Source organism: Gobius niger (genome assembly GCF_951799975.1).
Source record: "Gobius niger genome assembly, chromosome: 3".
In the NCBI taxonomy this organism is placed as follows: domain Eukaryota; kingdom Metazoa; phylum Chordata; class Actinopteri; order Gobiiformes; family Gobiidae; genus Gobius; species Gobius niger.
Window position 1 is genome coordinate 5,290,314 of NC_136854.1, and position 13,221 is coordinate 5,303,534.

Below are 13,221 nucleotides of genomic sequence, written 5' to 3' on the forward strand. Positions count from 1 at the left end.
TGAATATGTAGCGATATCAATATGAAAAAAATATGTATTGCTTTTTGTCATTTTGATGCCCAACATTTCCAACATTTTCGCCGACAAAATCTCAATAATGGATCAAGCCTGATTAAATGTATTCTATATATTTTATGTATTCTTGCCTGGCCTGCCAAACGTCATAGATATTTCAAAGACATATAGTCTGGGAGCAAGCATGATCTCAACGATTTCCCGGTGGGCGTGATTGACAGACGGTATCAACCAATCAGAGCAACGCTAGATACGTCGCAGCAACAAGCGGCAGGAAGCCTTTCCAAAAACGTCCTTATTTACGAGGAACGCTTCGAACACTGCGTCTTGCTCCGGTTTTAGGGACTACATTTTTTTTAAATGATTTAAAACAGACGAGAGAGCAGAAGAAATCATCGTCACTCGCCGCACACGCCATCTCTATTGTTTTGGTAGAGTGTGGTGACGGCTTCCGCCTCTTGGGGGAATGAAGTCCCGCCTCTCAGTGCGTGATTGGACCGATGTGGGTAAAATCGTGAAATGATAGGCTGCGAGGAGCTGTCCAGACGGTTCTTCTTTTGAACGGAGGAGTGTCTGGCAGGACAGGCAATATGTATTCTATATTATTTTGTCACATATTAGTTTAGTAAGACTTTCTCAGAGGGATTTTGGATCTTGTTTAAAATAAGCTCTTTTTTCCAGTTAGGGATTAGATGTGAAAGATTTGGAAGATTCAGAGAACATCATTAATTCACGGTTATATGGGGATTTTAAAGCCTTTATTAAATCCATAACTGTGATTTGAAAATAATGCAATTAATTGAATCCTGTTATTGTTCCTTTGCTCTAAAGTTTAGTCATAGGCTATGACGAGTTGTTTTTTCATTAACTTATTGTCTTTGATACTGTCTGTCCTGTCTAGTGTGACTGTGTGTTTTTTGTGACTGTGATGGTGAACCAAAGACACATTTCCACCAAGGACAATACAGTAAATCTAAACCTTCATATGGTTGACATGAGAAAACATTTAGAGCGCTCTTTGGTCAGCTGAATTCTGAAGTGTCTTCGATGATGTACTGATAAAGATATGGAGAGTAATTCATGGCTATACTGTGTCCCATTTGAAAGGTAGACTAAGAACCACTTCAAAACTGACATGTTCTTTTTCAGTTTTGTTGCTATTTTGTTAGGCCAACATATTCTTAATAACATGTCACCCAGACAAAAGCCAGCTTGAGTTCATTGTACACAAATCCAAAACGTTTAGGAACCACTGAGACTATAGAAGGAGGGCCGCACCTCTGCACTTTATTATTGTCTGTATATTATAGTGTATGGTATGGGTGGTCCTATCACAGTGGTCCTATATCATCAGTGCTGTGGTGATAGTGAGGCTGTGGTCAGGCTGATGTGTTGCTCTTGGTGTTGTCAGGAGCTGGAGTACTTTGACCATCGCGCCGTGTCTCAGCCGCAGCTCCATCAGCTGGGTGCCCTGCTGCTCCGTGCCGACTTTGATCCCCTGGTGGTGCGTGAGGCCAGCCAGGCCTGTGAGTCGCTGTGCCGCTGGGTGCTGGCTGTGTACGACTGCTGTCGGTCGCAGCGGCACACGGAGCGGTGTCGCAGGCTGGAGGTCCAGGCGGCAGGGGCCCAACAGCGCCTCCATCAGGCCAAGAGGCAGAAGGAGGACGCACTGAACCGTATGAAAACACTCCGGCTGCAGCTGCGCTCAGTACAGGAGCAGCTGGACGAACAGAGGGCCGAGCTCCAGCGAGCAGAAGGCTGTCACCGACAGGCGGCCTGCACTGTGGCCGAGCTCGGACACTACGCTTCAGTGTGGAAGGAGCGCGCTCAGGTACCATTGGATAAGCACATGTCAGCTCAAACACTCACTCGCAACAAACAGGAAATGAGCAATTAAGGAATAGCAACTAGACCTTTCTTATATAAAAAAATGAAAAATAGGACAGAATAGAAAGAATATTTAAATCAAAAGTCATTGGTAGTGCAAGTTTTCAGTCCTCGTGCAGGTGTCTGATAAAGTGGCTCTGATGCAGAGGCTATTTCACATGAGTTACCAGCACACAATCCCATTTACACATTTATCCATCCATCTTTTACTCTACAGTGAGGTCAATGTGTTGCAGCACAAGATACAGCACTCACATACTCAGCTAGAAACCACCAAGGCTATTCCTGCACAGGCTGATCATAATGTCTCTGGTAAAGAGGGCTGAGTAACCTCCAGGTCCAAAGTGTTGACAGTTCCATAGACAAACACTGTACAATAGCAACAGCACCAGGAAAACCAAAGTGTTAAAACGATTTAAAAACACAAAAGTATCACATCCTCAACCTTCAGCAGGAGGTAGTGCTGGTGCCGTGCCACACAGTGATGGAGCTGATCAGGATGCTCTCTATAGTCCCTCTGTAGAAGAACCACACAGTGATGGAGCTGGTCAGGATGCTCTCTATAGTCCCTCTGTACAAGAACCACACAGTGATGGAGCTGGTCAGGATGCTCTCTATAGTCCCTCAGTAGAAGAACCACACAGTGATGGAGCTGGTCAGGATGCTCTCTATAGTCCCTCTGTAGAAGAACCACACAGTGATGGAGCTGGTCAGGATGCTCTCTATAGTCCCTCAGTAGAAGAACCACACAGTGATGGAGCTGGTCAGGATGCTCTCTATAGTCCCTCTGTACAAGAACCACACAGTGATGGAGCTGGTCAGGATGCTCTCTATAGTCCCTCAGTAGAAGAACCACACAGTGATGGAGCTGGTCAGGATGCTCTCTATAGTCCCTCTGTACAAGAACCACACAGTGATGGAGCTGGTCAGGATGCTCTCTATAGTCCCTCTGTAGAAGAACCACACAGTGATGGAGCTGGTCAGGATGCTCTCTATAGTCCCCCTATAGAAGAACCTCACAGTGATGGAGCTGGTCAGGATGCTCTCTATAGTCCCTCTGTACAAGAACCACACAGTGATGGAGCTGGTCAGGATGCTCTCTATAGTCCCTCAGTAGAAGAACCACACAGTGATGGAGCTGGTCAGGATGCTCTCTATAGTCCCCCTATAGAAGAACCACACAGTGATGGAGCTGGTCAGGATGCTCTCTATAGTCCCTCTGTACAAGAACCACACAGTGATGGAGCTGGTCAGGATGCTCTCTATAGTCCCTCAGTAGAAGAACCACACAGTGATGGAGCTGGTCAGGATGCTCTCTATAGTCCCTCAGTAGAAGAACCACACAGTGATGGTCAGGATGCTCTCTATGGTCCCTCTGTAGAAGAACCACACAGTGATGGAGCTGGTCAGGATGTTCTCTATAGTCCCTCTGTAGAAGAACCACACAGTGATGGAGCTGGTCAGGATGTTCTCTATAGTCCCTCTGTAGAAGAACCACACAGTGATGGAGCTGGTCAGGATGCTCTCTATAGTCCCTCTGTAGAAGAACCACACAGTGATGGAGCTGGTCAGGATGTTCTCTATAGTCCCTCTGTAGAAGAACCTCACAGTGATGGAGCTGGTCAGGATGTTCTCTATAGTCCCTCTGTAGAAGAACCTCACAGTGATGGAGCTGGTCAGGATGCTCTCTATAGTCCCTCTGTAGAAGAACCACACAGTGATGGTCAGGATGCTCTCTATAGTCCCTCTGTAGAAGAACCACACAGTAGTCTGTTTGACAGCAGGTTCAAATCAGCTAAATCCCACTATAGTGAAAAGGGCTAAAGTTCCTTTAGAAGCACTGCAAAGTGATGACATAATCACTTAGCAAGAGGGTAACCAAAGTAAAGTACCAACATCTCCATGGAGACGAGCTCATGCTGCTTCTCCTCGTTGTGATGTTAAATTTATCCAGTAGTACACTATAAAAAGTAAACATTTGTGAAGACTGTGCGCTGTGCATTTAATAATAAAGCATTTCATTGATCATGAACTACCAGCCTTGTGGCATGGTGTGCTTATAAATTCTTCTGTCTAGAATTAGGGAAGTTAGAAGTGAGTTTGGATACGGTTTGTAAAGCTCAGGAGGTCCAGAGCCTGTATGCTGAAGTGTTGAGCTCATGTGGACGCCCTGGTGTTTCAGAAGGCCGCCCTGATCTTGGAGGCCCTTCCTGGTGACGCCCTCCTTACAGCCGCCACCCTCTCCTATTTGGGCCCGTTTGGAGCAGACATCCGCTCTGAACTGGTGAGCAAGTGGTTCAGTGGTGGACATGTGTCGGCCCCCCTGCAGAACCCTCTGGCTCGGGTGCTGGGTGTGGCTGAGAGGAGGCTCCGGGGGGTGGCCCTCTCCAGCCTGCTGCTGTCTCTGCTGCTCTGGAACTGCATCCGCGACCCCCAGGAACTATGCCCCCTGCTGGTTGATCCCCACCATCGCTTAGACACCAACCCGACCTGCTGCATCATAGGTAAGGAACCAGGACCGCCCGCTCATTAATATGCAAATGAGTGTAGTCAGAACAAAACGCCACAACCTGATACTTTGTGACTTTTAACATAGACGTCTTTGCTATATTGGCATGTGTCTCTCAGTGTTCTAAAAATAAACACATATAGATACAGACGGCATCGCATCATAGAAGGGGGCATGGCGCTTCAGCACGCTGCCCATAGTGAGAGCACTGTCATAGAAACATAAATGTATCCATATTGTTGTGACTGGACTCTTTAGTGTTTTTCTAAAGGTCAGCACACACGGTTTTTATGCCCGATTTTGTTCTAATTCTCAGTCATGCCAAGTCTTCTCGAGTCATGGCTAGTTGAAGGCAGTCGCAGAGAGTCGTGTTGCGCCGTGTGGGGGGGGGGGGGTCACGAGTCACGACTGGACTCGTGTTCAAATCGTGGAATGTGGCCGGCGAAAAGCCGCGACTGGACTACTGTTGCAGGAAATCAAACATGTTTGATTTTTAAGCCCGATTTTGGACACACAGGAGAAACGTGGGTGATCATAGCGCCCCCAAAGGGAACACACAGAATGCAGCGGCCATAGCTGCTCCTAAGGTCTGGAGCAGAGCGCACAATGCAACACTCTGCACAGAGTATGCGCTTGATGAGTGTATTTTGCCGTGTCCGGGAGTACGAGACGAACAGGCAGGATGATGACATTGTGACGGATCGGCAGTTGGTCTGGTGTCGTGGACCAAGTAGAAGGCAGGGACAAAGGTGTTTAAAAAAAGGAAAGTTGCTTAGTTTAATGCTCAAAATATGAATTAACAAAGGCTTACAAAAATAAGTAACAAACAAAACTCACAAAAATTTGGGCCCAACTTAACAGTAACTGAACTCAAAAACAACTGACAGCAACAAAGGACCACAGTGCTTAAATAGGGGTGGAGTAAACCATTTAACCAACATAAGAGGGAGGTATAACACAAAGAAACACAAACGTACTAAACTTAGCAAAACTTATCATAACAACCAAGTAAAGCAAACATAACTATAACTTAGCTCAAAATGATAAGTGCAGATAAAGTAAGTTAAACCAACAGAAAAACAGAATAAAACGTGTGACTTTTAGTGTTCCTTCTCCGCTCATTGTTATGGTCCACTCCAAGGTCTCAAGATGGCCTCCAACCCCTCCAGCCAGTCTTTGTCTGCAGCACCTCAAATAAAGAGTGTAAGTAAACAATTCAAACCAAATTAACTGAAGCCTCAAAATAAAGAAATGAATCAAACATAATGTGTTGTCCTTTGTAACTAAGGTAAATTATAAACAAACAATACTAACACAAAATGGTGGTGGTAGAGGCATCCACCACATCTGGTTATTGTTATTGTTGATATTATTATTATGTATTTTTTTATATTGTTGTAAGGTTCTTTCTATGGGTGCAAATCAGGTTTCCCTCCTAACGTATAGGATGAATGTTTAGGTATATTTTTATATTGCGGTATGCTATTTATTGATACAGTCTGTGAGTTTCCTTTAAAATGTCAAAACCATAAAGGACGTATGCTACCAGGCATAAACCCTTTTTCCCATATGACGGAGGCTGAACAACACCAAACAGACAGAAAATGTGTTCTTTTAGTAAGTATATTGAAATACACAACAAATAATATATGCACGGAAGTGTGACCCAGAGTCTTTGTTCGAATGAAAAAATAGAAGCAACGCACACCAGAAGTACTCTCAGAGGTGCAGATGTTGAGGAAAATCTTCATAAATCAAAAAAACAGCATCGCACACTCAAGTAGCCGATGTCCAATTTTTAATCTTTATTCTTTATTCTTTATTCTTATTTTGGATAGCCCCTTGAGATGTGCCATCTCATTTTCGAGGGGATCCTTTCAATCACTGATTGTAAGTGATAAAAGCCACACATGCACAAGGCATGACAGTACACGACAACACCTGACAACATACGACAACACAACACATGTAAAAAGAAAAATAATGCAAAACAAGACCAAACTCAACAAGACAACAAGTATGCTCCCCCATAAGACCCACCACCTCCCCAAATTATGCATTACATGGTTTACATGATTACATTGACAACATTTTTCAAAATTGAAAAATAGATAATATAAATAAAATTAAAATAAATAAATACAATAAGAAAGCATTCTAATTCTAATTCTAATTCTAATGGGCCTATAATTTACATCATTACAATCAGAGAAGTGAAGAGAAGTCCTCTAGTAACAGGTACATGGTGTTTTTAAATATAAAAATAGTGCCTGTCTAAATAAATGTATAGATGTAATAGACTTCAGTGACAATGGGAGGTTATTCCAGTCCGTGGGTGCTTTATAACAGAATGCTCTACGTCCCATTTCCCTGTGAGTTTTTGGTGTGTCAAAAAATGGATGTAGCAAGTGTCGTATGGGATAGGCTGAAGTGTGTCTGATAATTAATACAATTAAAAATAAACATATACCAGTGATACAATCTTCTTTCTTTTGGTTGAAGCCAGTCCAATTTTTCAATTAATCAGGATGATGATATAACGTTTGGACATGAGCCTTCATCAGATCATTTTTTCTTTTCATCTTAGAACCACAGTGTGTGGAGTGGACCAGCCCAGGTGGCTTAGAAATAGTGTTAGCAAAGAGTGGGTGGTGCCCATCAATCAGGAAGCCACAGCCATTTTTCTACAAAAAACAAAAATGGTTAAAAAATATACAAATATATACAAAAGTCTGTAATACATATAGCCTACAGTATTACAAGAAGCATTTGAGATCAAAGTCAATATTTAGTCTTAAATGGTGGATCCAATAGTGTTCCCCCCTTGAAAGGAGGAGATCCAAGTTTCCACCTCTAGGGGGCAGTTTTACCTGTTCAATCCCAATATACCTGGGATGGTTGAATTCAAAATGAGCCAAGTTTTTGTCCAAGTTTTTGCATCTTCTCGTACTTCTGTGTTCTGCCATACGTGTTTTTAGGGCTCTGCTTGTTTTACCCACATAGGACAAGTAATCAGATAAATGACAGATTTGGTATTGCAAGAAATGATCCCTCTGATGGATATGTTTTTACCTGTATGGGGATGTTTGAAGCTGCTGCAGCGGTGTGTGTAGTTAAACTGACTACAGCCCCCACAACGGCGGTTACCATCAGGTATAGGAGCTAAAATCGCTTGATTTGATGTGGTTTTAGAGGAAGTATACCCCGTGGTATAACCCACCAGGGGGTGCTCCTTTAAAGTATCACTTAAAAGTGGGTCAGATTGTAAGTTGTTCTTAAATTTCTCTGAACCCTTTGAGGTGACAGTCGAGAATATTGGACGATTACTTGGCTTTTTAGTTGGATTCGCCCTAAGAAGATCCAACCCTGGTCCGCACAACAGTTTTTTTGTAACCCCTTTGCTCAAAATTTGACATCATAGTGTTCAAATTTGTTAAAAATGGAGAGCGGGAATTCAAATATGTTAAAAAGGCCTCAAGCTTAAGTTTAAATCCTTTAAACAAGCAGAATATATATCATCCAGATACCTTTTCCAGAGATATATATTTTCTTTAAACTCATTATGGTTATAGATCCAGTTCTCCTCAAACAGACCCATGTACAGATTACAAAATGAAGGTGAGAAAGGGCTACTCATAGGCACTCCATGTTTCTGAGTATAGAATGTGTCTTGAAGAATCCAATAGTTGTGCTTAAAGGGACTATACAGAGTTTAAAAATGTTCAAATTATGTATTTTCCTCCCTCTACATGTTCCTCCATGTCCTAATGTGTAGAATGAGCTCAGACCTGTTCACCACAACTGCCTCTAAAATCCTGCACTGGTGTTAATTCAGGTCTGAAGTGCCGTCATGCACGAGCGAAATAATAAAATTATCATGTCTAAAATAGCATGAATAGATGGATTTTCAAAATCAAATTGAGAAACATAATGTTTAACAGCCTCAATCCCCTCTTCATGAGGTATAGATGTATACTGTACATAGAATTGATATCAAAGGACACTAAATATCATTCATCTTCGCTTGAATCAATAGATTCAATCATATTTACCATGTGTCCAGTGTCCTTTACAAAAGATGGCAAAACCTATAGCCTATACTGGCTATAATAGGTCGGCCTGGCAGATTATCAAGATTCTTGTGTATTTTTGGTAATGTATAGAATGTTGGGATAATGGGGAAGTCCACTTTTAGAAAGTTATACTCATTTTCAGAAATCTCACCATTCTGTAACCAATGTCATGAATGAAACGCCTCAGTTGGATCATATGTAAGTTTTTCATAGAACATATTATCTGACAATTGTCTAGGACATTCCTGTATATAGTCCACTTTGTTCATCACTACAGTAGCCCCGCCTTTATCGCCTTGTATCTCATGAAGGCTCATGCCGAAACGTTTTCATCCTGATTAAAAATTGGACATCGGCTACTTGAGTGTGCGATGCTGTTCCAGAGTCTTTGTTCCCCATACAAAAAATAAATCCCAAATTCAACAAATTTTCAAAAGTCCAGAGGAGCCAGAAGAGTGCCCCCAACTATCTTTGCCCCACAGAGAACCAAATGGCAATGGCAACTTTATTATACCGCGCATTTCGTACACAAGGCAACTCAATGCGCCTTGCAAAAGAAAATATGCCAAATGACAATCAGGTTAAGTTAATGCAAAGCACATATATAAAAACATCAAGACATGGGAAACACACAGTACACCTGGGCAGGCGCTGGAATTTTTTGTTGGGTAGGGCAGGGGCGCCCGCCTGTCGACTGGAGGGTGGGGGAGTTGAAAAAAGTTTGTGAACACAGACGCAGAGGGATTTGGGGCGTGGCCAGAGAGGGGATGTGTGTGCAGTTATTTGCATAGTCCTTGAAATGAATGTTGTGAGTGAATGTTTGTAAAGCCTCAGTCCGTATCTGGTTTAGCTCCGTGACTTGACCTTGAGTGGGGAATGCTGACGGTGTAGGAGAGATAAGAGGCCCAGCTGCTTCAATCTCCTCTCAGGAGGAAAATAATTTATAATACACTTTAAAACAACTTGACCAAAGTGCTACAAAGGTAAGGTTAAATACAATACAAAAGGTGTGTCAAATACAAATGAATAAAATCTGATAACACGTCAAAATCTCAGGCTGTGTCAAAAGCCAAAGTGAACAAGTGCGTTTTATGAACAGATTTAAAAACAGGCACAGAAGAAGCCTGTCTAATGTGCAGAGGCAGCTCATTCCATCGTTTTGGTGCCGCCACCGCAAAAGCCTGATCCCCTCTGAGCTTTGGTTTGGTCAGAGCTCAGAGAGGTACAGTGGGGCGACACCATAAAGACATTTAAAAACAAACAGAGGCACCGGCAGCCAGTGAAGAGAGGATAAAATGGGGGTGATGTGGTCAAATGTTCGTGCCAGTTAAATGATGAATTATTCAAACAGGCAGCAAATCTTGACCTCTAGGTTTCCTTGACTGTTGACCAAATCTGACAGCGGTATATTCTGTGGTGTGTGCAGGAGAACAGACCCAGGCTCTGCTGGAGTTTGAGGTGCAGCTCAGTGCAGATGATCCTGACCTTATGGAGCAGCTGGAGCAGGCCAAGGTCACAGGTCAGAAAGGCTTCATCTTCTTACACCTTCATTTACAAACTCGTAAAATGTTTTTTTGTATTTATTCTTTTCCGTGGGGCATTAAAAGCCTCAAAAGTTATTTACTTCATTTTTAGAAATCTTATTAAAAGCATTTTCATTTTTTTCCCCTATTTCTTTTTACATTTTCATTTAGATTCAAACAATGTTTATACAATGGGAGGAAAAAGTCAGTGAAATCTAAGTTACTTATGTAACTATAGTTCTAAGAAATGTGTGCGCCGCCCTTAGGCTGCGCTATTGCATATCTCTCGGAAGCGCCAGCTTCCCGCCCTGAGAGGATCAAAGAACTGACCGCTCCAATCATACTTGGGGTCCGCCTCACTGAGGCATCGAACCGACCATGCTGGAAAAACAGGAGCTCGGAAGCGCCTCTCCCAAGAGCGCTCAGAGCACCTAGAATACCAAACCAACCCAGGTCATTCCCTCCCGAACCACCATAGGATTGGGGGGAATTCGTGACCGTCCACCACCCAAAACTGCGTGGGCAACTGAACCAGTAGCAACGTCCTGCAGATATGACTGCACAAACGTTGAAGAGGACGACCAAGAGGCTGCCATGCAGACCTCCTCAATCGACGCGCCATGGAGCAGTGCCGTAGAGTAGGGTTGGGCGATGTCCCCTTAATTGGCCGTTGACGATGTTTACAGTGAACCATCGTGATGGACGATGATGTCGTCCATTTCTCATTATAAGCATTTTTTAAAATACATTTACATAGCCTATATATATGCTACATAGTACTATGTATGTTAGGAAAATGTGAGGTTGCAGGATAAATGGATCTAAACTAAGCATGATTTGAACAGAGTCACGGAACACGAATTTTGCAACAGAAAGGTGCTAAAACTCGTGCGTAAAGTCTGAGATGAGAACGACTTATTCAGAGCGTCAACTTCTCAATACCAAGGCTCTTATCACACGAATACAAATATAAATCGGAGCTTATTATTTGCATTTGCTCAGTTTTAACGTAATGTTTAAGAAACAGTGGGTGAACGGGACAATATTTAGAAGTTTGCGTCGTAGCTACATTTTTGAAGCCGCTCCACGCGCTGCCCGGTCCTTGTGCTCGTAACCTCGTAACCCCTGCACCGCGCCTCTTTCTCCCCTGTCTCTCTCCTGTGAGAATATTCCAAACCCATGCGCGCTCAGCTAGCTCCGATGTGAGAGCCATTTCGTCATTTTAAAACGGTTTAAGTTTCCGTACAAGGCGAAGCAAAGCAAAACCACGCGCTGTTAAACTCTGAGCTGCAGAGAGAGAGTGTGCTCTGACCACTGCTGGCGGAGGGAGTCCTTGTGCCTTATATGCAGCGTGGATGGCAAGGCATATCCAGTGGGCCAATCTTTGGGAGGACAGTGGGGCACCCTTGTTCCTGACCCCAAAGCCCACGAACAATTGATCTGAGCGTCTGAAGCTGGTAGTCCGCTCAAGATAGTGGCGTACTGCCCTGATCGGGCAAAGGCGGTTTCGCCGCTCATCCTCCGCCGACGCGTGCGGAGGGGGAAAGAAGGGCCTAATTCTGATCACCCTGGACCTGAAGGCGGACGTAATGACCTTCGGCTGAAAGGCCGGGTTGGGCCAGAGTTCCATCACCCCATCACCCTCAGGGAGTGACATGCAGGAAGAGTGCACAGAGAGTGCACAGAGATCTCCCATCCTCTTAGCCGACGTTAGAGCTAAGAAGATCACAGTCTTGTAGGACAGACAGTCCATCCCTGCCTGGCGAATGGGTTCAAACAGGGGCCCCGAGAGGCCCTCCAGTACTGTCTGAAGGCTTCACCAAGGGGTGACTGCGAGCAGTGTGGACTCCGAACCCCACATGCCTGGTAACGACGGCTGCCGCAAAAACCCCTAGGGTTGCGGTAGGTAGGAAGGTAGGTAGGTAGAAGGTAGGTTTATGCAGACATTTAGAGTCAGGTGTGAGCCAACCTGAGGTCCAGTCACTGAGGTGTGGCTTAAAGCAATAGGCCACCGTTTTTACATACTGAGATATGTTCTTACCTAACCTTAGACGAATTAATATATCCCCGTCTGGTCTTTGTCCGTGCGCTCTGTCATGCAAACGGAGCACATACGCAGCCTCTCCCACATGTCATACAGCTCCAAAAAAGCTTACGATAGAAGCTACCAAGCTCTTCCACGTGGTCCCTATTTAAATTAAGTTACGTGAAGTGTTTTCATCCGAAGTATATTTACACAGTAACTCCTAAAGACTTCCCCCCGCTCACTTCCGTCAATAACCTTTAGGAGTTACTGCGCGGACGTTGTGCTCCTCGTATCATTACGCCTCACAATATAGTAATAGTAGGTAAAGTATAGGCATTTATATGATATATTGTACCTCTACCACTTTGGAGAACTATTTTTTGTGAGTATTTTCTGGGGGTAGCAAACCCAGAAGACACGACGCTTCGATTCAGTTAACTCCGCCCCCTCTCTCCGACCGGATCTGCATATGCATTACTAGCAGTAGAATAAATATAAATATCACAGCAATAAGTGAAGTTACTTCACGATGCAGTTATAACACACAAGCTAACACACACGCTAACACACAAGCTAACACACAAGCTAACATACAAGCTAACACACAAGCTAACATACAAGCTAACACACAAGCTAACGCGCGTTTTGACTCACCCCCGCTCTGTCCTGGCCTCTCCATCACATTGGGGACTCGTGTTGGTTATAAAAGTTTATCCACTTTGAGAAGATTCACCAAACATCCATCAGAGCCATGTCTCAGAAAAACACTATTTTGTCTGATAGTCACTGAATCTTCTTTAGGAAGGTTGAATAAAGTCCTGCACCTCTCGAAGCCAAACGCACTTTTCTCCGCGGCATTATCGTTAGGTAAGAAAAAAGAACAGGTGTGTCCAGAGTAGTTTAGAAAGAGCTCCATCTTCACAACCTTCAGTGCAAACATGACATCTGTTCACACGCTCAGGGGTGCGTTTGTTTTCAGCCCTGACCTGGAAGCGCTTCCTTATTATTATTATTTTTTTCCTATTTTTTTTTTTTTAAGCTGTTTTATAAATTAAAATCAGGCCTTAAGGCATTACATTGCAGAAGTTGTGCTCTTCCTGGGCGGAGCAGCTGCTCAGAGAACAGGATTCAGGAGGATTGATGAGAACTGCGTAAATGAAGCCAAACGGAAATAGCATACCAACATGG

General features: G+C 43.7%; 1 protein-coding gene and 1 long non-coding RNA gene across 2 annotated transcripts in view; both read left to right on the forward strand.

Moving 5' to 3' along the window:
* The window catches only part of dnhd1 (dynein heavy chain domain 1), a 106,995-nt gene that overhangs the window by 69,075 nt on the left and 24,699 nt on the right, over positions 1 to 13,221 (forward strand). Inside the window, exons 33-35 of the mRNA XM_079553016.1 lie at positions 1,427 to 1,846; positions 4,085 to 4,406; positions 9,911 to 10,003. Of these exons, the coding sequence (XP_079409142.1) occupies positions 1,427 to 1,846; positions 4,085 to 4,406; positions 9,911 to 10,003 (835 nt within the window). The remainder of the gene's footprint in view (positions 1 to 1,426; positions 1,847 to 4,084; positions 4,407 to 9,910; positions 10,004 to 13,221) is intronic.
* LOC306961408 lies at positions 10,397 to 11,811 on the forward strand. The gene is made up of 3 exons (XR_013792763.1): positions 10,397 to 10,650; positions 11,295 to 11,486; positions 11,558 to 11,811. It is a non-coding gene; the product is annotated as an uncharacterized lncRNA (long non-coding RNA).